This window comes from Macrobrachium nipponense, chromosome 40, assembly GCF_015104395.2.
Source record: "Macrobrachium nipponense isolate FS-2020 chromosome 40, ASM1510439v2, whole genome shotgun sequence".
Classification (NCBI taxonomy): domain Eukaryota; kingdom Metazoa; phylum Arthropoda; class Malacostraca; order Decapoda; family Palaemonidae; genus Macrobrachium; species Macrobrachium nipponense.
The window spans coordinates 25,291,438-25,317,699 of record NC_061101.1 but is presented as its reverse complement, the minus strand read 5'-3'; the positions used below and the strand labels follow the sequence as shown (position 1 = coordinate 25,317,699).

General features: G+C 38.6%; 2 protein-coding genes across 3 annotated transcripts in view; one reads left to right on the top strand and one right to left on the bottom strand.

The window, feature by feature from the left end:
• LOC135212025 (bifunctional 3'-5' exonuclease/ATP-dependent helicase WRN-like) overlaps positions 1-26,262 on the top strand; it is a 279,239-nt gene that overhangs the window by 75,674 nt on the left and 177,303 nt on the right. The gene's annotated exons all lie outside the window — the stretch shown is intronic.
• The window catches only part of LOC135212325 (bifunctional 3'-5' exonuclease/ATP-dependent helicase WRN-like), a 29,141-nt gene continuing 6,171 nt past the window's right edge, over positions 3,293-26,262 (bottom strand). Inside the window, exons 2-6 of the mRNA XM_064245736.1 lie at positions 14,995-15,138; positions 13,327-13,467; positions 10,839-10,956; positions 5,447-5,558; positions 3,293-3,404 (exon numbers count right to left, since the gene is read on the bottom strand). Of these exons, the coding sequence (XP_064101806.1) occupies positions 3,293-3,404; positions 5,447-5,558; positions 10,839-10,956; positions 13,327-13,467; positions 14,995-15,138 (627 nt within the window). The remainder of the gene's footprint in view (positions 3,405-5,446; positions 5,559-10,838; positions 10,957-13,326; positions 13,468-14,994; positions 15,139-26,262) is intronic.

Sequence of the window (26,262 nt, the reverse complement as noted above, 5' to 3'; positions counted from 1 at the left end):
ACACAATACACGGAAAAATATATGGATCTTCCTCTTCTAATAGAATTATTTCCTCTCTTATGGACCCTCTTTTGAACAAGGGCTATTGTTTATATACAGATAACTTTTATTCAAGTCCAACATTGGCAGATACACTTGCTGATGAAGAAACTGACACTGTCGGTACTATAAGGGTCACTCGAAAGGAGGTACCAGCAACAGAATTCTGGAAAAAATCTATGGTACTGAAATGAAAAGATAAAAAGGATGTATGTGTTCTGAGTACAATGCATGATGATTCTATGATGAAAGTGAAATCTAGGAGGAAAAGAAATGTATAAACTGAAACCAGTTGCAGATTATAATGAAACATGGGTGGAGTTGATTTGTTTGATAACCTCTTGGTTCAATTTTTTGACCACAAGAAATAGACTGAAGAAATATTACAAGAAAGTATTGCTATGTTACATATAGAGCCCTTGGTGGGAGGGTTGTAAAACGTGAGTTTATTTAGAGGATTAGTGAAAGACTGATTATGAAATATGCAGAAGAAAGACCAGTTCCCTTATGCCGGCCCCCACGACTTGCAGAGAAACCTTCACAGCTAATTGCCAGGCACTTTCCTGGGTATTGTCCACCTACAGATGAAAAGAAGAGGCCACAAAGGACTTGTGCTCAGTGCCAGAACAACAACATAAGGGATAGCTCATATTGGTGTAAGGACTGTGAAGTAGGATTGTGTGTAGCCCCTTGCTTTAGAGATTGGCATACGAAAGAATAATAGTGCATGTATGTATAATATTTTTCATTCAGTATTATGTAGTCTCTTGAAATAAAATTATAGTATTAATTGTTTTTTTATTCCAACATTTAACCCTCTTACGCCGAAGCCCTAAAAATCAAAACCTCTCCTGTATGCCCGCGCCGGTTTGGAGTGAGCGCGGAAGCAGAAAAAATAATATTTTCAAAAAATCACAGCGCGCTTAGTTTTAAAGATTAAGAGTTCATTTTTGGCTAATTTTTTTTGTCATTGCCTGAAGTTTAGTTTGCAATCATCAGAAATGAAAAATAATATCATTATCATATGTAAATAATGCCAGATATGGTAGCGAAAAAAATAAAATTCATAGATAATTGTATTCAAATCACGCTGTGCAAAAAACGGTCAAAGCTAACAAGTTACTTTTTTTTCGTTGTATTGTACACTAAATTGCAATCATTTTCATATATAATACATAGTAAAACAATAAAAGCAACACCGGAAAAATATTATCACAAAATGATGTACGAATTCGTAACGCATGGACGTAAAAAAATGTTATTTTAAAAAATTCACCGTAATTCTAAATATTGTTCTAGAGACTTCCAATTTGTTTCAAAATTAAGACAAATGATTTAATATTACGATACTGTAAGAGTTTTAGATTAGAATTGCAGATTTCGACCATTTCGGACGAGTTAAATTTGACCGAATGTCAAAATTTTTATATATATATTTTTTTATATGCACATATTTCGGAGATGGAAAGAGCTACAACCTTCACTTATTTTTTATTGTATTCTTCATAAATTTGCGCACATTTTGATATATGAAACTCTATAAAACGGCTAATATGAAAAGGAGCAAATATTAGGATAATGCGATGTACGTATTTCGGAGACTTGCGGCCGCGAATCGGCGCGCGGAGTGAAGGTAAATATATTTTTCAAAAATTCACCATAAATCACAATATTGTTCTAGAGACTTCAAATTTGTTTCAAAATGAAGAAAAATGACGGAATATTACTAGGTTGTAAGAGTTTTAACTTACAATTGCGTTTTTCAACTATTTCGGTAGAGTCAAATTTGACCGAACGTGATTTTTTTTCTATTTATCGTGATTTATATGCAAATATTTAAGAAAAAGAGAAAAGCTACAACCTTCAATCATTTTTAGTTGTATTCTACATGAAATTGCACACATTTTCATATATAAAACTTTATGTAACAGCTAATTTTAAATGGTGCAAACATTTCGACAATCGCACAAAAAAATTCTGATTTTTTCGGAAGAGTTACCGCGCGGACGTAAGGAAAAGGTTTTTCTTTTTTTTCATAAATTCACCATAAATCGAAATATTGTGCTAGAGACTTCCAAGTCGTTGCAAAATGATGGTAAATGATTGAATATTACTAGAACATAAGATTTTTAGCTTACAATTGCGTTTTTCGACCATTTCGGTAGAGTCAAAGTTGACCGAAAGTTGAAATTTTTGGACTTAACGTTATTTATATGAAAATATTTTGAAACTGATAAAAGCTACAACCATGGGTTGTTTTTTATTGTATTGTGCATGAAATTTCGCACATTTCCATACATAAAACTTTATGTAACGGCAAATTTAAAAGGGTGCAAACATTAGGACAATCGCACGAAAAAATTTATCGGAAGTTATTGCACGAACGTAAGGAAAAAGTTTTTTCATAAATTCACCATAAATCGAAATATTGTGCTAGAGACGTCCAATTTGTTGCAAAATGAAGGCAAATGATTGAATATTACTATAATATAAGAATTTTAGCTTACAATTGCGTTTCTCGATCATTTCGGTAGAGTCAAAGTTGACCGAAGGTTGAAATTTTTGCACTTGTCGTTATTTATATGAAAATATTTCAAAACTGATAAAAGCTACAATCATGAGTATTTTTTCGTTGTATTTTACATGAAATTGCGCACATTTTCATATATAATACTTCATGTAAAGGATAATTTAAAATGGTGCAAAAATTATGTCAAAGTGACGGAATAATTTTTGAGATGTGTCACTGATACTTTTTAGTGCGATAAGAAAAAAATTTGCGCTTGCGCGCCTGCGTAGCGATTGTAAACAAAACAACGCCTTGATCCATGAACTCCCAGCATCCCCCAAGGCGCGTGATTCAAAAGTTTTTGGCTGGTAGGCCTATAAGTATTTTTCCGTGAATTTAAAAAAAACTTTTTTGAGCCGACGTATGATACGTCCAATCGGCATACGGGAGACATTTTGACTCGACGTTTAATACGTCCAATCGGCGTAAGAGGGTTAATAAAATTCCTAAACTTAACTACAGTATGAATTATAAGCATAAAAACCAATATTAACTTTGAAAAACTATCATCAGTGCTATGATCGCTAATTACAAAAAAAGCGTGACGGTATGTTAGCAGCGAGCTCATCCAGGGGAGACACTCAACAGGTTAGTGTATCAAGGTTTGTCTTATATACTAGTATAAACACTACCTAGTTTCCTAATCACTACTGCACATGCCATACAAAGATCAAATCACTATATTTACCTCAATTTAAGTGAGCTACATATGTCTTGGCGAACTACATGTGTAGCTGTAGCTGTCACTGCAAGAATAGGAACCCTTGGAAATTTCTGCTTCAAAACACCAAGCTTCCTGAGAAAAAATATAGTAACTACAGTTTATAATTCTTCAACGGCTATATAAGTACTTGAATCTTAAATATCATCAAAGTGCATTATGTCGAAGACTCCTTCAAATTTACAGAATGCTATCAGAGTTATGTACACATAATCCAAGTGAAATTATTATAAAATTTACAGCAACTTTTCGTTATAAAAGAATATTTAAACATACTGCATAAAAATTAAAAACTACCCTTACATTTTAAAAAAATAAATTTTGAAAAGTGAACTGAAAACCTTACAAAAATTTAATCTAAGCAGCAGATTAACTCCACAAGGAGAATGTAAAACACGCACAACTGTTCCTGTTTACATTCCTCAAATAATTTTGAAAATATTTGCAAGTTTTAGACTGACCAATTTCTGTTCGACAGTACAATAAAGATAATGACAAATCCTTTAAATAAATCTTGCACCTTTATCATAAATGCTTTCTGCCTGAACTCATCAGGTCAAGGTATTCATTTTGACCTTTTTACTAGGATTTCCATGGCCTTCCTAATAGCCTTTACCATGCTACTTCCATATCTACTGCTTTTCTGACCAACTGTTCTTTATCCTTTCCATCAGATGTCTATACCATCTCTAACTTTAAGATCTCTGTCTTTTCCAAACCTCTTTATATATCTCTCCATTACTTCATCATTTATATTAAAATACCACCATGCTCCAGGCCTGAATCTTTAAGTTACACCATTACACCTATATTAAATCTCCTTTATTTCCTTGGCAGTGGCCATGTTTCTGCTGCAAATACCACAGTTCTCAGGTAGCCACCATCATTTGCTCTCTCTATTAATGAAACATTATTTATCATACGCCAAGCTATCTCTCACCATTTCATCCATGCCATAGCTACTCTTTCTCAGTGGTCAGCTCCAGCTTGCTGATAAAGTGTTCATAAGATAAAAGAAAGGCTCTGCCTATCCTAAGACCTGCCCTTCTATCAAAACAGGGTTCACAAATCCCCTATCTATCTATTTGCTCTTTTAGTACATTTTAGGCATCAAAAATCTTTTACTTCATGTACATTCTGTAATTCAGATGAGGTTATTTTACTTTTGGTACACAGCACAAGGTTCATCCTCAACCCTACCCCATAATAACTATAGTCAGTCTCCTAATTGTACTTATTCCTTCCTATACCATCTTCTCCAATATTTTTCCTTCCTATACCATCTTCTCCAATATTTTCTTAGTGCCTGAGTAGTCTTATTCCTCTATACTCTTCTATTGTTGTGCATCCCCTTTTATTCTAAATACGTCTACTATAAAGTTCTCTTCCAACTTTCCTTTATCAATTTTTTATATGGATAGCTAGCTCTCCTGCTGCTGTTTGGTACTGGGACTTCCTTCATTTTCCATCAACACAAAGGACCTTTTAGCCTCTTCAGCTGTTTTGTTCTCTACTACTTTCATCTTTCCAGTATAATGTTACTTTATATAATGTTACTTTCATCTTTAACTTCATAACTACCATCTTTGATAATGGACTGCCCATCCCACACAAACTTTAACAAGAGTAAGCAAGTTCAAAATAGAAATCTTATGTGAAGGTTTACATAAAAGGACAATAAAATGTTGCATAATAACTCAAGTAAAAGAGAAAATGCACAAGTGAATGAAACTGCATATAAAACCTTACTATTATTACATCTGAGAAACTGGTTAATAGTGGGATGACATAAAAATATCTTTAATTATGGAATTTTGTAAAAAGACTTAGATCTTTTGATGCATTTCTTACTGAAAAATGTCATTGGTCTAACATGGATTAATTTACTCAGTCTCTTCACTCTATTACAGTCTTTATAATAATTCTGCCTCTTATTCATAAGGATTCTTCTCACACAAAGCTCCCTGTGAAAAGGAATTTTCCTAGAAGTATATATCATGAACATTATATGCTTAGCTCCGTTTACATTTTTATATTGAATAAATTTCAGAACTAGTTAATAAGATTACCCTTACCGCTTAAATAAAGAAGAAAGATAAAAATGAAATCAATCATACCTGTAAGAACTACGAAAGTCGTGTCCCCACTGACTGACACAATGAGCTTCATCAATGGCGAAAAGAGAAATTCCTTTCTTATTGTCTAGAGTTACCAAACAATCTGAACATGCTGCAAAGAAAAAAATGAAACTGTTAGAAAGACTACATTTCATCTCTAAAAAAATTATCCACAAAAGCTAAGCAAATGCATAGGCTGTATATAAAACCTTAACCAATATTCTGTTAGCTTATCTGACGACTCAACTTGGCAATCACTTGGTTAGTTCTGATTTTTACCATACCATGAGTCAGAAGTCTATGGACGGAGACAAAGAAATACCCATCCTGACACTTAAATTTCTAAAACAATAAGGTGACTGAACAGGGCACTTTTCCCTAGGGATAATATATCTTATCTTTTTAAGAGCAAAGTATAATATAATCCCTCATTAGTATTCATTTTTCCAAAATCAGTACTCCATATTTTCAAGCCTATTTTCAATCATTATCTTCAGTTTGCAATCCCTCTTGTCTTAAGATACTATTCAAATTAACTGTCAATGATCACCGATTAAGAATAGAATACTGTGCTTCTACAATAAAATGACAAAATTTCCATTAATTTGTATTTTTCATAGCAAACGAACCTGAGGCCTTAACATTAGGATAAATCTTCTGGTGCCAGCTGGAAACCGGTTAAAAACAATAAAAAATTGTAATGCAAGGAATCTGTGACATCTGGAAGAGAGTCGGAGACCACATTGTAACCTAGTGATGCATTAGTCTTTCTTCCAACCCAGGGTGAAAGGCTGGCCAGAGGTGGGCAGCAGTGTCAAGACCTCAGGTTTGTTAGCAATGAAAAATACAAATTTATAAAAAATCTGTCATTTGTTCATACGTGGAACAAACCTTCGGCCTTAACATTAGGATAGACTCACACTTGGAGGGTGGAATGAGAAACCTGAACCAACTGAGGTTCAGCACACTTGATCATTCTTCTTAGACAAGAGGATTCTAAAGAAGAGGACCTAACCCTTTGAGAAGTTAGATATGTGGATATCTAACACCCAGTCCACTGGGTTTAAATATTACAATGAAAAATGTCCAGATTCACTGCATATACCGAAGTAAAAAAAATTATATCTGTTCAAGCAAAAAAGCATGTTAGCCACAACAAACGTGTCTGTCACCACCCCTCACTCCCCCTGCCGGAGAGAGGAGTTGAAGTTACCGAGAAGATGATTTGTATAGTGTATGAAACACAGAAAGTGCTGTCACATTATGTTCGAGCATACGATGTGCCTATTCTTTAAACTGCCTGTAGGTATTGAAGAAATGAGAAAAGGGGAAAAAAAAAAAAAAAGACCAGTCATCTCACTCATTCCCTCCTCCAGACTATCCTCTTAGGCAAGATACGAATTGTCCTGCCAGGGGCACTGGATGAGCTACTATTGTTGATCGGCCACCATTAGACCCAAGGAAAATGTGTCCAAGGACCTGTGGACAACATCCTTCAGGTACAAGAAAGTGAAAATGGTTTGATGCAGTCAGGAACCACCATTCAAAAGTCTATAAAGAGATAAGTTCTTAAATGCCAGGGAGGATCCTACTCCTCTGATTCATGTGGTTCTGCATGCACAGTATTGGTGACAGAACTTGACAATGAGCATTAGGCTTGGCTCATCACCTCATGTAAATAAATGAAAGGGTATTCTAGGACACCTCTTTCTTGGCCTGGCTTGTGTTAACAAAAAGTCTACAACACCTAGGCTCTAGGTGATGAGTCCTTTAGATAACAAACTAACCTCATTTCCTTAAACATCTCTTGGCAAAGGACTTTACCTTAGACTGTCCCCATTCCTTTGACAGTTGGGTGACTGATGTCTCTTTTCTGCAGTCATCCTGTTGTTCACACCTAGTGGGACAGTGCCTTAACAAGGAAATGAGGTGTATTTCCAAAGACCTGATCTAGATAAAATAAATATGCCATAATCTCAAGTCTAGAAATACAGATAAGAGAGTGACCACAAGTTTATCAAATTCCTTGCCAGAGTCACTACCTACCATCCTCATCTTCCTCTCAATGAGGATCCCCAAATGTGTACTAGACACAGGTGTTTAAAACACCATGTTTATCAAGTAGCCATGGGCTTCTACAACTCTGGGCTCTACAGCTGACACATTTATCCTCTGGTTTCTGCTGCCTCCTCAACTCCAAGATGTTACATGCAATCCAGAACCTATGAGATCTCGTTTTGCAGGGTCATGAATGCTCTGGCATGGATTCACACTCCTGTCAAACTTTGGTTTGTTGACCAGGGTCATTCTTGTCCTAAAGTAATGGCGAAGAGAATTATCTCTTCTTCAGTGCCCTACCATGAAACTAAAGCAAATTTCTTTACTTGATCAACTTGTATTTTTTGTAGCTAACAAACCTGAGGTCTTAACAATAGGATAATCTTCTAGCGCTACCTGGAAACCGGTAAAAACAATCAAAGACAAAGAAAACAAGGAATCTGTGGCATTTGGCAACTCATGCACATACATGGTGGATGTTTGGCCAATGACCAAGCTCGTACCCCGCAATATGTCAGTCTTTCTTTTACCGCCATGGAAAGCGGAGTTTCACTACACTCCCGTTTTCCAAGCCATTTTTTCATCTTAGCCTGCGCTTCCCACAAGTTTCGGGGACATTAACGTTTTTAGACAAGCCATCCTTGTTTACCGTGTTGACATTCCTCAAGATAGATGCTTTTGCTTTCACTCTGCATCGGCATCACTTGCGTTGTGTGATAAGCTGGTCCATCTCCTAGAGAGTATTGCCTTCAGGAAGACAGGACCCCTTTCTTTGGTTGTGTTTTAATTTAGTTTTAATTTCGATATGTGTATCGACATCTATGTTTTATTTATCTTTTCACACATGTTTGGGAACCTTGTAAAGTTTTAGTCTTTCAGAATGTGTGTGTTTTGGGATGTCCGGAACAATTTTTAATGGCGGACGGGGCGATCTTCCCTTCTGCTTGCAGGGTCAGTCGTGACTGTCGTCGTGTCTCTTTCCGTCATTTCAAGAGGATTGGAGCATGGGCGGTACAGCTCTCTTCCGTATTTCCCTCAATCTTTGCATATTATAATTATCTTAGTCTCTCTCAGGATAAAACTTCTTCCTGAAGGAGAGAAACTATCTTTGGCATATAACATAAAAAAAAACATATAAGAACACATAACTCAGTAAATGAAGTAAACAAGATGAAGGTATATTAATATAAAAAAGAATATTAAAGCCAGCATCTCCCAATGGATTTAGACTTACTTTGGAACCACAAACTCTCCTAGATAAAAAATTACCAAAACCTATCCACAGTACACAAGGAACACAATGCAAAGCTAACAAAAGACTTGAAACATAACATAACTGTTCCTCCTCTTTGAACAAACGAGTAGTCTAGTGCTTGAATAAATTTCTTAGTAACTCTCAAGTTGGGGGACAACAACTGATCTAGTTGCTCACCCTTTTTATTAATGAGACAGGAAAAACTTTAGTATTCTAACATTTCCAAGAACTTCAAGGTTGTAAATATCACAAATGCATGAATAATGAGACATGGCTGTTTAGGACCAGGATCTGTCTTGTGTATAAATTATTACAAACTGGTAACAAGAGGGACTGAAGATTCTGGGACAATTTCCATGGGTTTGTGTGAAAAATTGTATACACATGAGTTGCCAAATGCCACAGATCCCTTGCTGTACAATCTTTGATTGCTTTTAACCAGTTTCCAGCTGGCATAAGAAGATTATCCTAATGTTAAGACTGATGGTTTGTTCCGCGTATGAACAAAGTACCATATATACTCGCATATCATGCGACTTTTGAAGACCTAATTTTGGAGTTAATTTTAAGGGGGTCGCATCATACCCGAGATAAAAAATACAAACATAATGAATATGCATCTTATCCATGGATCTTTTAAAAAGTTATGCTTCACTTCACTGCATCCAGTAACATTATATATATTATCATAATACTCTTTGTTTGTATTATAAAATACAAACATGGCGATCAATATTATGGTTTGGAAATCAGCTGTGGGCAAATGTGAGGTAAGTTTGTTTTGCTGTATTGAACTCAAATCAGAGCAGCTTTCTTGCTTCTAGTTAGCACAAGTGAATCTCAAGATATTCTATTTATATATGGGACAAGGTTATTTTACGTTATACAAAGTGTTTTCAAGTCGAAATATCACCTAAATATGTATCGTTTGTGAACGAAAAAAATAACTAAATTTTGTTCACAAACGATAGATATTTAGGTGATATTTTGACTTGAAAACACTTCGTATAACGTAAAATAACCTTGTCCCATACAAATAGAATATCTTGAGATTCACTTGTGCTAACTGGAAGCAAGAAAACCGCTCTGATTTGAGTTCAATACAGCAAAACAAACTTGCCTCGCATTTGCCCTCAGCTGATTTCCTAATCAAAACATTGGTTTACACAGTAAACAAAAATCAACAGATTCTGTTCGATATTTTTCACTTAATCTTATCAGAATACTACAAGCTTTACTTATTTATCTTTTATTGGAGTGAAAACAGTGAAATGTGTTCTTTCACGCCCAATAGTTTAGATTAAAACACGTTTCTCTCAAATTTTGTTTGGTCAAGTTTGATGGTACTATACCGAAGTTTGCGAGTTTCATCCACATTGCCGATGCACGATAACAGTCACTGGCAGGTCAACATTCTCTCCTGTCCTCAACTTCAGCTAAAACTTTAAGGTTAGATTTAGCAGTATATGTCCTTGCCGATCTTTTCTACATAGCGAGTAAGGATATAGTAATGTAAGAATATATCAGTCCTATTCTCTTTAACGTCATTTGTAACATATATACGGTAATTTTTTACTATCGTACGATGGTTGAAATCCAGGCAAAAACGCTGTTGTTATCGGTTTAGTGTGTTCATAGTAATTCAGCTGTTTCTGGCGGTATGCATTTATACAACCAGTATAACATTACTAACAATACTTTTGGCATTTCTTTTACTTTTTTAAACTTAACTAGAAGATGGGATAGATAAAGAAATGGATGAAAAATGGTTAGCATAACTAAAAAATGGAATAGATAAAGAGGAAAAGAGGTTAGCCTATTGTTATTTGGTCTCGTAAATTTAACTCACATGATATGTGAGATACATGATAAAATAATTTTTTAAGGGTGAAAATTTGGGGGTCGCATGATATTAGAGATCACATGTTACACAAGTCTATACAGTAGCTATTATTTTGGGGTATACACAAAGTTTCAACCTAATTTCAACAACATATGTACACTTAAGTCTAATAAACAATTACATGGCAAAGAAATATATGAAATAAATACATTAACAAAAATACCTCAATCACTTGCCTTCCACAAACTCAGGAGTAACATAAACAACTCTGTATCTACCAGCAAACATATCTGAATAAACATTTGATTTGTTTGTCTGAGCGCTACCCAACAGACAAGCCTCTATGTTGGAAGCCTGCAATGGTAAAAAATTAATATAAAAACATCATATCTAACTTTTATACCAATAAATCTTATATTAATACAAGCACAGAAAAGCTCTTCTACATCTTCAATATGCAAATTCTTAGTGAAACTAGCCATTATATCTACATGTACAACATCTAAAACTATATATGTAGGTATCAAATTAACAGTTATCTAGAATCAGTTCCTAACCTTTCTAAATTTTAGAGGAAAATTGGGCAGTGTTACTTAAATTTTATCATTTTCCCCTTAACATAGTATACCAAATTACTTAGTTAAACTGCTTCAATATATTCTAATAAAAATCCATTAAAATCAACAAATAATTTCTCTCTCACAAATTCTACTCTTGTCTATTAACAATACTATTAGCAAATGTAATTATAAAAACAAGTTTTGTTTATTATTTGAGCAACAAAAATATTAACTATATCATTAGGAAAAACATACGTCTCATTATATCAGTGTTCTTCATCTATGGCCAAATACAGTACAATCATTAACAATATAAAAAACTACTTATCAATTCTGACTAGGAAGTGTTTTGAAACTTTCTCTTAATACTAATACTTATCACAATTATGAAGACTCCTAGCATTATTCATGTTATGTTGCAGAAAGAATTCAGTTTTTGTTGAATTCATTCTACGCAGTAGCCAGCATTTTGCTTTCAGGTTATATTTATAATTATATACCACTTGAGCTGTATGAGATTGCTTTATCTGCAGCAGTTAATTGTCAAAGCAGCAATTCTTCAGAGTATTTTTGGTTATTTTTTATATTACTTCAGTTTTCAGGAGTGAGTTAATGAGGTATAGCTCTTTACATTACTTAGGTTAGCTAGTTAACAATTCTGAAACATTTCCCTATTTACTTTTGCTATTTTTAGGAATTTGGTATAAATTTATATAGGATTAATTTGTAGTGTGCTGCAAAGGATACGTTTGATTTTTCTCTGCCTTTTTGTAATTTTTCACCCTTTAACTTGCATTTTATATTCTGTACTTTTCCAACCTAAATGGCAACAAGTATACAAGTAGGGGTGGGTCTTGCAAGCAAGCAGTTTGTTGCCGTCTGAAAGCGCCAAATTGATGTAGGACATCGTAAAGGTCAAGATTATAGTGATATCTTTTGACTTGCTTTAATTGAGCAACACTGGTAGGTTGTATCATCTCACCAATGTGCCTAAGTTATTTTATTCTGACTTTGAGATTTTCTTGTTTTGGGCTTCATGTCGATCTCCAGTTTTTTTTATCCATTTCTATTCCAGGAAAAGCAAGTAAATGAATTCTCCAGCAAGGTGGACTTGAAAATTACCAAGACAGCCATGAGGAACCTGGAGGAATCTTCGACCCCAAAACAATGTATCAGAAACATTCCAGGAAGAATCAGAGTCCAACTAAATGATTATAACAAAGGAGTGGACAGCATGGACATGGAACGCCAGGGGCACAATCTAGATTTTTACCTTCTACCCCTATTGCAACTCCAGTGAGAGAGAGGAGAGAGAGAGAGAGAGAGAGAGAGAGAGAGAGAGAGAGAGAGAGAGAGAGAGAGAGAGAGAGAGAGAGAGAGAGAGAGTTTATTGTAATCTTGATTAAAAGTACAGCCACATTCCACTCTAGTTGACCATATTTTTATCTGGATCAAAAGTAAAAATTAATAAATATAAAAATTGATAAATTTAAAAGTTGGTTGTTAACATTGTGTTGTAAGATAAATCTAGTGCACAAGTTGTTAGTTGCACCATTTGTAAGAAGATATTAATCCTTTTTTTTTATTTAAACATACAATGTGTCACCTATTCTCTCTGATGCAAATTTTGCCTGAATTCTTATTTGGAAAAAGCCTTTAAAATACCTGTTTTCCATGATTTTCTGAGCCTTTCAATTGGTTGTTATCTTGCTATTTCAATATCCCATAATTATCTGACTAACCATTCCTCTCCTATTCTCATCATATTACAAATATATTTCAATCCTTGATATCTCGGTCCATTTCCATGCCTACTGGACACCACATCTCTCAACAATTTCCTTATTTTCTCTTACGCATTCCAATCATATAAGTACCTATACCTTTGTAATAGTGTTATTTTTCATCAAAGATGATTGCTGCTCCAACAGAACTTAATCTGTAATAAAAGTTTCCTATTTTTCTAATAACTGCCTTTTCTGTGATTGGATAAATAGTTTTTTTTAGGGATGATTTCTGTCATCTGGGATTTTCTGTGATGGAGCAGTGGCCTGGTCCCAATGGTGCCAGGTTTAGAGGTCGGACTGTATATAATTTCATACACTAATTATCTTCCTTCATCAATGAGCCTAACATAAAACAAACTTATCAGTTATCAACATACCTGTAGAGCTAAAACCTGATCCTGCATTAGAGATATTAAAGGAGAAACCACAACAGCTACACTTTCTGTGTATACAGCAGGAAACTGGTAACACAAACTTTTTCCATAACCAGTTGCCATAACAACACAATTATCACGTCCCTGTAAGAAAAAAATACATATGCAATACAAACATGTGGGATATCGTTCTTACCTAATGATTTTTGGAACAATGCTCTCAGTCTGCATGGCAAAATACCTATTGTCTGGTAAAATGGAGTTTGTATGACTATGACAACTCCATGACACTGACATAAGTGGCTTTCAAAATGCCTTTAAATGAGCCAATAGCTTTACCACTGAAACAATCAACCTTTCCTGACCAGCAATTCCATGAGTGCTGGTCAACAGAACACATTAGTTTTTTGGTTCTTGGGTAGAGAAATTTACAAGTAAATTAAATCAACACAGAAAAATGTGAGAACATAAAAAAAAAGCATTTCCTTGACATTATCATAATGAAAACTGGCTTAATCCTTTTCACATAATTGTACACAAATAACTTCAACAAAAATTAACACCTCTCATACATACATATACAATAATGTTGTTTACACAAATTTAAAAAAGGAAAGTTTTAAGTTTCTACTAAGATTATTTTGAAAATTAATAAAAACCATGAGTAGTTACCATGTAAAAGAAAAATCTGTTGCTAAGTTACACAGAAAGGATCACATACAAAACAGAAACATATGCATTCTGAACCCAAAACAGTTGACTTTTAGCCACTGTGTAAGAAAAAAAAGAAAAAAAGTTATCTTTTCCATCCCTACCATTATCCTTTAGCTAAGGGGTCGGTTGCCTTTATGCATCTTCTTAAACTTTTCCTGCCAAAGGCCTCTTCCTCTGCTAAACACTTCTTCAAATCCTCCCTCATTTTATCATGCCATCTACTCTCTTGTCTTTCAACCTTCTACCCTTAACAGGTTTCTTTCAATCCTTCTTTTTTCTTCCCACTTACTCATCCTTACCACACAACCAAACCATCTCAATCTCAACTCTTTTTATATCTGTAATCTTTACCACTTCTCCCATTTTATAGCCCTTACACAGCAAGACCACCAACATTCAATGCAGCTTCCTCATCTCTGCTCAAAATTCTGTTCTTTCACCCTTCTTAATGCTCATGTTTCTGAACCCTACATCATCACAAGTCTGATGAAAACACAACAGATTTTTATTTTTAGTTTATTTGGCATTCTTTTTTACACATAAATCCTGGCATCGCCCTCTATTTCCCCCATAACGGTTATTATCCTGCTTTGAACCTCAGGTTCACATCCCCCCTCCGGACCTCAAGTAAATCATAAGTACTTCAAACTTTCTTGCTGTTTTAAAGCTAGGCTTCTTTCATCTTATATGAATAACTTATCCCCTCCCAACTCGTTGGACACTATAACCTCACTTTTACCTATGTTTACCTTCATACCATCCCATTCATGAGATCTCTGCCACTCTTACACTTTTTTTAAATTCTTCTTCAGTCTGGCATAATCCTGAGCAAACACACGCACCGAATCCCAAGACCAACCATGCAAAGCATGATCGAGACACACCAATGCATCCAGTGGTGATACCACTGGATATTACATGATATTACATGACAAAATACTAAGCAAAGTACTGTACCTGTAAAACTGCATGGATGATTTGCCACTGCATAGGGCGGAAGGATTTGTGTCCAAAAGAATCATGCAGGACTTTCAAGTGATCCTGGGAGGGTTGTTCAATGTCTGCAGGAATTATATCTTCATCTTGAACAGTTGTTCTGTCCTGAAACAAAAAAGATGCCAGAAGTATTATTAATATTTCATAAAACAAAAATCTGGAAAGTTTTATCCTTATAAAACAAACCTTTCAATGGTTCTAAAAATGACCTTTCATTGACAGTTTATGACAAATCTTCCAGTCCAAGATTACTATTACTGATGAGTAACCTATAAGAAAGTCAGTGTTACCATGGAGGTACCTCCCATTTCCTACCAGTACTTGCAATAGACGGGCATAAAGGCCCTACTTCAGTTTGAGGGGGCTGGTCTCACTTTATGGGAGCTAAGTTAAGTATAGCTTAGTTTAACCAGACCACTGAGCTGATTAACAGCTCTTCAAGGGTGCTGGCCTGAAGGATTTATGATATATATTTTTGTGGGTAGGGACCAATTGGTTACCTAGCAACAGGACCTACAGTTTACTGTGGGATCTGAACCACATTATATCAAGAAACGAATTTCTAATCACTAGAAATAAATTCCTCTGATTCCACTTTGGCAGAGCAGGGAGTTGAACTCACAACTACTGAATTGGTAGGCGAGCACGTAAACCCCTCTTCCAACGAGGAACTTTTTATGGGAGTTGAGGAAAGGACTTTAAAAGCAATGGCTTCTATCTATAAATGATTTTAATAATTTCCTATGTGTTCATGGAAATAAAACCATCACCTTACACAGACCGAGAAGGTATTTTGGTTAAAGTGACTGAGGTCGTCTGAGCTTTGGTATCAGACTTGTGACTATCTGCAATATTTAACAGGTTCAGGCATGTACCAGAGTAACTAGGATCAACCAGAAACCTTATGGTGATAATCAAGAGGCTACCATGCCTCTTCTGAGAATGTCAACTTGTGCTGATCCTTTATTCTTGGGAACCCTGTGACCAGTGTTGTTCCTCATCATAAGACTGGTTACCAAGTTTGGGTGGGTGAAGACTAGGTGATAATTCACTAGTGACCATAATCCAAAAAGCAACTGGTTCTTGTCAGTAGGCTGTTCTGAACTTAATTTTGAAAATAAACCATTTTTCCGTTGCTTTCTCCTATGTTCCATTTTGAAACCATCCAATTTCCTCTTCATCAAGTCCCTAGTCAAGTTGTTGGGGTGTCCACTATTTGTACCACCTCCCTGAGCAAAGTTACTCAGGTGGGACAAGGCCTCAGTGATTTAGGAACCAATGGCAGACCCTTTATATTCAAGGCACTTCCCCCTTACATCAAGACAATAGGCCAAATATGATATTGTTATGATACAATAAAGTTTGTTCATACTTACCTGGCAGATATATATATAGCTGTATTTTCTGAAGTCCGACAGAATTTTAAAAACTTCCGACACAGCAGTGGTCGGCCAGGTGGTTAGTACCCATTCCCGCCGCTGGGGGGAGGCGGGTATCAGGAACCATTCCCATTTTCTATTCATAATTTTTATTTCCACTGTCCCCTGAGGGGAGGTGGGTGGGTACTTGATTATATATATCGCCAGGTAAGTATGAACAAACTTTATTGTATCATAACAATATCATTTTGTTCATGAAACTTACCTGTCAGATATATATATAGCTGAATCCCACCTTTGGAGGTGGGAAGGGACAGAATAGAAGGATTTTTGGGAAAAAAATGCATGCAGATGATTTACATCTTGGTTCCACCTGTTAGCATAGCTGGCTTCGTGGTTACTGCCACGTAAGTCTGCTTGTGCTACTAGAGTTGCCAGCGAGGTAGAGACCTATATAGCTGGGTGCACTCCAGATGGATCTGTCAACAGGGGCGAGACCCACGACGTACTAGACCATATTGACCATACCATGAGGGCTAAGAAGTAAAATAAATATATATATATATGTATATATAGATATATATATATATATATATATATATATATTATCACCACCTGACCAACCTAGCCAAAGTTAAGGTGTTTTTAACTAAGGCTTAAGAGTTAAGAAAGTCGCCGTTGTCGGCGACTCAACAACTAAATTAAGAGCTCTTCCTAACCATTTTCTACAGGATAGGATGAGTGGTACTTCTTGCCCCCAAGATTGTGTTCTGCAGACACGTATGGCCCTAGCGAGCAGCAGATCTCATATGCCATCTTCACATCTCGCAGGGAGTGTGAAGTGAACACAGAGTTTGCTTCGCTAAAACATGGTACTCAGGATGTTGCTGAGTGCCATGCTCGTTGAAATGCTTCCGAGGCCGCGCCCTCACCTCGTGAGCATTCGATAAAAAGATTTCAAATCTTTGTGCAAACACAATGAAGGAGCATTTTTGAAAGAACTCCTTAACACTAAAGCCAGGCTGTTCTTCGATATGGGCAAGTCTGGTCTTTTTCGGAACACTGCAGATTGCCCGAATGACTTCGACTTTCTTGGGTTTTATGTAGATAAAACTTGAGAGACCCGACAGGGCACAGGACTCTCTCTGGCTCCTGCCCACTAACTTGTGCCATCCTTGCTTCCAAGCTCCTGGCCCCAAGGACAAAACGGGTTTTCCATTCTTAGGCCACGGCGGAAGGGTTAGAGAGCACACCGCCTTGTGTTCTCTAAAGCCAAAACTTGTGACGATGGCTTAAAATTTCACTAACCCTCTTTGTCGTATCTAGGGTGGTTAGAAGAAGGCCTTCCTGATCACATGCAAGAAGTTAACACGTAGGAGAGGTTCGAATGCTTTGACATCAAGAACTTCAGACTACGTCTAAGATCCATATTGAAAGCTTCGATCTGGACATGCACAGTCAGTCCGTCTGTACTAAAGTCATGGTGACCGACCAGTTGACCAGTCAGACGAATCAAAGACAGCAAGGCTGTACCCTGAAGACCATAAGGCACTATTCTTCGCTGAAGGATGAGTGTCTGGACTGCCTGGGCGATTCAATCTAAGCAAACCTTGGGGGGTGTATCCAACGCAACCCAACGTCGTCAGCGAATCAACTCCTGACTCGAGCTTCTGGTGCCAGGAGAAAGGAGCGAGGAGCAAAAAGGCGATTCAGTCCCGAAGGAAGAATGCCTGGACAGTCCAACCTGGTCTCTGTTACACGATCATCGGGGGTGTATAAACGCAACCGACTTCGTCAACAAGAAACTCAGGGCTACTATATGTCGCCTGATCTCGCACGAGTGCCTGACTCCGAGAAAACAGGTGAGACAAAAAGTAGATGGTGAGCGAGTTTCGAGATTCCACAGAACTCAAAGATCGTGAAGGGCTTTGTTGTTTGACAGACGCAAATCTCTGAGCCCAAAGGCCATCAACAACATATTTGCATATTCTTTAATAGTTGTGACTGCCAGCTTATCCCATTCTTCAGACGGAAATGGAAGACGGTAATCTTATTCCTGTCAACATCTCGATAGTCTGAACGTAGTCAGACTCAGAGCGGAGAGGTTATAGGTACCTTTCGAGTTAGAGTAGAGACGACTCTCTCGGAAAAAGGTCCTTGAAAGTGATCTAGGAAGTATGTGACCTCTGTGAATCCAGGATCCTGAAGGCCAACATGGCGATCAGCGTCATTGTCGCTCCCTGTGACGTCATAAATCCTCTTATTACATTCTAAGCGATTGAAAAAGGGGAAAAGAAGGACTAAACATCCATCCCCGTTCAATATCATAGGATGGCGTTTAATGGTACCGATCCCTGGATCGAGAATAAGGGAGCAGAGAAGAAGCCTCTTCGTCCTCAAACATATCGAAGAGAAGAATGAAAGGGGAAGTCCCTGAAGTCCACACAAACTCTCAACTTACTTCTAAAGAAAGATTCCACTCGGAAGTGAATAGTTTGCTACCGTCGATCGAGACGATTCGAACGGACTTTTGTAATCCTGTAACGAACCTGTAGAGGATAGTTACATTCTACGCCTGTTGTTATAATAGGCTCTTTCTCGTAAACTCGAGCAGGGACCGAGAGAAGATACTTGTTAAAAAATGAGAGAGCTGTGGAAAAACAGAGTTGATGTGGACCACTAGTTCCAAAAACTCGTTTCGAGGACTGGAGGGACGACCGCATTGCATTTACTTCTTTCAGATGAAGATCCAGGACATCTGAAACTCTATCCAGATGTCCGGCACCTTCTTTCTATCATGACGCACTGAGAGATGTTCAGAATCATTCCTAGATCTTGAATAATATTTCAGTTTCCCGGTAGGAAAAAAACTGTGGTCTGAATTGCAGTCTATCGGGAAACAAACTTCTTCAGGAAGGAAATGGTCCCCAGCAAGCTCATCCATTCCCTCCCCGAGTATTGCTTACTTCCCTAATAAGGCTGCGCTTTGCCTAAGCAAGAGAGCATATAAAAGTGCAATGTTGCGGTAGACTCGTAGTTCTATACCGTGCGGTAACGAGCACCGAAAGGATTAAGAGATAACTCTGTTGAACATAGTAAGGCAAAACGAATGCAACATTTATTCATTCACGTAAGAAATCCCTCAATCTTAGGCTAAAGTCCGTGATTGTAGGACAGAGTACAGTTAGTCAGTCAATTCCGCAGGAGAGACGTAACCGCCAGCACAAGAGATACGGTTAGTCAGTCAGATCCCGCAGGAGAGACGTAACCGCCAGCACAGAGATACGGTTAGTCAGTCAATCCCGCAGGAGAGAGAGACGTAACCTACAGCGCATGACAGCGCACGATCTGTTACTGGCTCGGTTGGACAGTCAGACACAGCAGCAGCCAGCAGCTTACGAACGTCGTCTCTTACTTTATGTCTGGGTTGCCAGCTACCCTATTCTACGAAGAAATAGGTCCGTTATTTTTTAGCAAAAAAGACTCTCAAGCTGGTATGTTTAAGCGAAACAGAAACGCTAAATATATAGATGCGTTTGTGTCGTCAGAACACTACCATACAACGGTAAAAGATAAATCGGAAACTCCTGGAAGGCTGCAGGGAGTAACGATTAAATGTCCTCAAATAGACAATAGACCTCTCGGTTGCCATCCGAAGAGGTAACTACAGCAAGCGTATATGACTTGAACCAACCAGAAGTAAAATAACGCAAGGACAAAATATGAAATTATATCACAATAAAGTTTGTTCATACTTACCTGGCAGACATATATATAGCTGAATTCGGAAATACAGCTACATACATATCTGACAGGCAAGTTTCATGAACAAAACTTAAAAGAATCGAAGCAGTCAGCTCAAGCTTCTTATGTTATTGGACATAAGCGTTCATTGACGTAGTCTCAAAGTCTATTTCTTGTAGAGTCTGCGAATGACGAATGAGAGCTCTTCCGAATCTTGTCAATAAGAGCTTATTCGCTTACGCAATATCAAGTTAATGAGATGTTTGTCAATGAGAACTAACCCATTTACGGGACAAAGAGATATTTTGTCAATGAGGGAATTACCCACTTACTTGACAAAACGATAGTTATATTGTCAATGGGGGAAAGTCACTGAATTGACAAAACGTAATCCAGGAAGTCGAGCATTTAATTTTTCCGATTCCCGTCTCAAACGAGGAAGAGGCAAGAATCCTGTTAAGAGACTGGGCTTACGGCAGGTAGAACGACGATGTTCAATTCGGCAGCGTAGTCCGACTAGAAACTAACAAAATCTATCATTTGAAAAACCCTTTCAGATGGGCTAAAAAGCTTGCAAAATTATCCTGGGAAGAGGAAGAAACTCTCCAAACAGCTTCCTCTCCCGTAACACAACTAATGCCTGCTAAAGCTTAAAATTTATGGCAGTATGGCAAAGGAAGTCCTGTCTTGCGCTTTCCTGAAGAGCGTCCTTTTGATGAGTGCCTTTGCAAGAATCCTACTGAACGTTGCCGAGAGTCCTGACGTGCAGGACATCAAGCCTTACATAACCCGTACTGCCTTATCGCAAAGTCTTGACTGCGGTAGTGGCAACTTAAATTTATTGGCAGAATGGCAAAGGTTGCGGTAGAGCAAACGAGATCTTCCCTTGAGCTTTCCTTAACTCCATCCATCCCCTATGCGAAAAGCAATATTAATTGACAGAGACCTCTTTGAATTCACGAAACCCGATGTCTTGCTGGGTTTCGAAGAAGAAGTTGTCTGTTCACTTTAAGCTTCCTCCGAAGCACTGCCTACTTCACATTCTTTGCAGGTGAGGTAGAAGGTATCACCGAAGGTAGAGGTAAAAATTCTTTAGGCCCATATCTGAAACAAGAGCTTGAAGAGTTCAACAGAAACGTTCAGCCAGGCGACACACCTGGCGTGCGCTGGTGCACGCTCGGCGTCCACTGGCGCGCGCTCGGCGTCCACTGGAGCGCGCTCGGCGTCCACTGGCTCGCGCGCTCGGCGTCCACTGGGTCGCGCTTGGCCTGCACCCGCGCCGTCCTGGAGTCCATCCGAGCGTCCCGGGCGTCCGCTCTCACAAGCTTCCTGCTACTATGACTTCTTTTTACGTATTTCTCGTGGGGAAAGACGGACACGAGTTCAGGCGACGTTCGCCTTCTTACTTCTCACTGAAACGCTAACGAGAGAGAGAGAGAGAGAGAGGACGTGAAGCGTCTCTTCTATAAAGCTTCTATTTAGAGGCGCGAGTCCTTCCGAAAGCTCCAACCCCTGCATGGGGAGGACGCTTCGGAGGACGAGAAGCAATCTTTCAGGATTCGTGCACGCGCACGCACTTTGGCAGTCTGGGGATTTTCACAGAAACTGCCGAAGGCACGCCAGATCGGTGGGGTTCCTTGTAACCCTCCTTAGGCTTTCGACATGCTCCCTCCCCGGGTCCTGGGAGTCAAGCAGAGGTCCCGGCCTAGAGGCGAAACGAGGCCGATCTGACGCACCCTCCCACTACACAAGGGGTATCACTGCACTTCACTTTTACTCTCTAAAGCGGAAGCACTTTCGATTCCAAGTTACGAATCGAAAGAGTATCAGAGAAAGGGCAATTCCTCTACAGACACTGCTTAGGGCCCGAAGGCAACACTGCAGGGTAGAGTAACAATTACAGAAGTAGCACTTCACAGCAATGAAGGAGAGCGAGCACCTCTCGTAGACATATTCATAGCCCGTAGGCCATACTACAGGGTTTAGGCAAAATAAAGTCTACAGGAAGGTTAGCAGGTTCACTACCCTGACTTTGTTACTGATTAATTGCGTACATACGAATCATACGTCTTCCTTACGGAATTAGACATGTTTACTGATTAATTGCGTACATACGAATCATATGTCTTCCTTACGGAGTAGACAAAGTCTCACACTCCTTACATGACAAATCTCAACAAAAGAAGCAAGACCCATACCCCTCGTGCATACCAAGTGCGGATCTACCGAAGCTTTCGGTAGCCACACCCTATCTTTGCAGACAACCCTGTCTGAAACTAGCCTAACTAGATTCAGATATTTTATGCATAAATGAATCAAATTCAAATCAATTTAAGATAGCGTATGCCTAGCCACAAATCCACAAATCCAAGTAAATAAATCAAAAGACAATTAGGATACTTAGCGGCAATGAAGTTTCCAAAATCCTAAGACGGAGGTACTGAAAACAGGTGTTTTCAGCACCGACGACAGAAAAATTATGAATAGAAAATGGGAATGGTTCCTGATACCCGCCTCCCAGCGGCGGGAATGGGTACTAACCACTGGCCGACCACTGCGTGTGTCGGAAGTTTTTAAAATTCTGTCGGACTTCAGAAAATACAGCTATATATATATCTGCCAGGTAAGTTTCATGAACAAAATGTAGATTTTGAGTAGATGGATATGACATGTTGGGTATTTTTCAAAATGAGGATATAAATTTTACGACCAAATTATTTTTCAGGGCATCTGCTAACTTTTCTCCTTCATCTACTTCGTATTTGGTAACGATGAAGATGCCTAAGCAACATGAGACTTCAAAGAAGAGCCTGCAGATCATTTTTTGCCCGATCCATTCAAATGTCAAGGATAACACCTTGGACATTTTGGGCCAGAGTGAGTTGACAGGTACAGGCAGTCCCTGGTTATCGGCGGGGGTTCCGTTCCTGAGGGGGTGCTGATAAGTGAAAACCACCATCAACCGAAACTCGGTGATTCATGGCGCCGTAATGGGGCTTCTGGCGCCGACAACTGGTTATTGGCACCATAAGCAACATTATGGGACCTCTGTCAGGTATGTTATGGCAGCATAAGGCATCTTATGGCACCAATAACCGGAACTCGGCCTGTTGTGGCGCTAGATGAGCACCATAAAACCGGCCCGCCGATAATCGAGCCCGCCGATAACTGGGGACTGCCTGTATATACTGTATGAGTTTTTAGTCCTATAAAAATATCCACTTGCAGTCACCAACCATTAGGGAACTTGACATTCCAATGCAGACTGTTTGCTTTTTTTCTCTTCAATTGAGTTCTTTCTCCTTCACTCAAATTTGGTCATTTTTTTCACAAACACACATCACATTATACAATATATAATTAGTTTGCATCCCCAGCCCTGCTATACCTTGTAGCTAGTTAGTGAACTGATACAATTAGCTGCTAAGACTAAGGAACCTACAAGCCACGTGCAGTGCTACTGGCTTACTATCTTTTTCTCTGAAAGGAAGTAAAGTGACAGTTTTTTTTCTGATTAGTACAGAGGCTGGTTGGTTTTCACTTTAACAGTAGGTAAGTTTCCAAATAAGTAATCTTATCATGAAAATTTTCGTTGTATGGAATTATGCTTACCTACTGTACAAGTTAGCTGACTACCACACTACATGAGGATGGTGGGTTAGTGCAGCAAGAAAAACATTGTTCGCCAAGCAAACAAAAATTTTTTGATGAGTGGGAAAAAAGCTTCTCAACATTCCTGCCTGTTGTGTGATCCTTATTGGCAAGTAATGTCACCAGAAGTTGGAACCAAAACAGAGAGTAAGACACTTGTAGCTTGACTTGTCAGAGGATCCTTACGGGGAAAAAAGGACTACCTCGTAGAGTACTGATGACTCCTGTTTCTGAGTCAAAAGCGCATAGCCGACAGTCCAAAACTAAAACCCATAACTACCCTCATATATAAAGTTGCACTCCTATACACTAATTTGTACTATTCATGCTCCCAAAATTCAATAGCAGGATTTCATTACAACTAACAATAAGACAGAAGGAAAGGAGACCATCATATTTGGTTCAGGAGAAAGAGTCCCTGCTGCAATGACAGGACTAACGGCTTGACACTTCATGCTAAATTTGAACATTTTGCAGATAATATGAGTCAGCAACAATTATATCTCCCTTGAGCTGCGCGACAACCTTTTCTAGTGAAAGGTTTTAAAGGAAATAAAGACGTGCTTACAGTACGGAAACCACGAGGATTATTTTCACAAATGGTACAAGCTCAGGAATCAACTGTGTGCATTGACTTAAGCATTCTTGGAAACAGGAGTGTTTGGTCTCCTAACACAACAGATAAATACTTAAACTCCTCCTCTTAAAGGTTTATGCCTGTCCAGGTAAACCCCTATAAATACTAAACTCATCTAATTAAAGGTAAACCCTGAAGTGTTCTTACTGGACATGAGACAGCAACTTCTTCATTGCCTAGCAAAGCTATTAAATTAAGCACTGTCACAAATCTGGGAAGGGCATTCACTTCTATATCTTTTCTGTAAGGAATGAAAGAGAGAGGTTGCCACTAGAACAAAGGCTCACATACAAGAAAGGGCTTGAAGCTTACTAACATAAACCCTTAAGAGTTCAGACTGTACATAAGACAGCCACTTCTTCATAGCCTTCCAAAGCAGTTAAACTAGGCACTGTCACAAATCTGAAGTGTTTTCACTTCAAAATTTTTTCTCTGAAAGAGATGGGTTGCCACTAGAACAAAACCCACATACAAGAAAGGGCTTAAAGCTCACTAACACTTTGCTCCAGCAAGAGCTAAAAGAAAGGTGTCTTCAAAGTTCTTAAGGGTTGCCTTACCAAAAGGCTCAAACAGGTTACGTTAAAATCTGGAGGGTTATATCTAAATTTCATTGCAAACCATGATAGGAAGATTAAAATCACAATCTTAAATTAAATTGTACTTTTCCTAACTATACAAACCTGAGGTCCTTTACATAAGGAATTGCTATTCAGCACCAGCTGGACCGGTTGTAAGATTTCTAACAAGGTAGTTTGGTAGTAACTGCTCGTCCGATGGTCAGGAGTCCCGCCCGACTGGAGGTAAACATGTCACTTTGCTTTAGGTCCAGGAACAGAGTGAGGGGTGGCATGAAGTGGGACTATGTGTAAAGGACCTCAGGTTTGTATAGTTAGGAAAAATACAATTTAATTCAAAATTTTGATTTGTTCCGACACGTAATACAAACCCTCGGTCCTTTACATAAGGAAGACTCACTAATTGGTGGGTGGAATCTGAGTCTTGTGAACAGACTGGTGTTCGCCCGACCTGGGTTCCCTCCCTGGTCGTAAGAGCAAAGGGAGCGAACCTAGCCTCTGTCCAACTGATCGGAGTGTGCACTGCAAGATCAGTGGTCAGACCTCTGGACCAATTCATAAGAAGGAAGCAAGCGTGTCTCTCATGAATACCAAGCCTGAACTAGGACCTACGTAAGAGCCAAATATAAAGTCTTGGGTTTGTCTCTCAGTGGTGTCCGCTTCCCCCCTTGTTAGGGAATGGAGCTCGGTCACGTAGCTTACCTGCATCAATATCCTGTCCAGAGTGGTGATGACCACTAACCTCTGCCCACAGGGAGAGGGAAGAAAAAGAGGAGGAAGAGAAGCCAGTCACATTCTCATTCACTCTCCATTCTTTCAGTCTCACAAGGTAAAGGAGCTGGGTAAGCTACACAACTTGTTGAGCAGCCACCACAGGTCCCAGAGAAAGAGTTCAAGGACCTGTGGGCAATATCCCGAAGGTAGAAGGAGGTGAAGGTGGTCTGGTTGGCCCAAACCCCTGCCTTCAGTACCTGTGCCACTGACAAGTTCTTGCAGAATGCAAGGGTTGGACCAATGCCTCTGACTTCGTGGGCTCTCGGACGAAGGGTACTGATGTCGGCACTCCTGTCTGAGTCATACGCCTTCCAGATTACCTCACGAAGCCAGAAAGAAACAGTGTTCTTGGACACTTCTTTCTTGATAACCCCGGTGCTAACGAAGAGGTGTCGACACTCAGGCCTGAGGTGTCGAGTTTTCTTCAGATTGCGCCGTAGCACCCTCACAGGACAAAGCAGCATCTCAT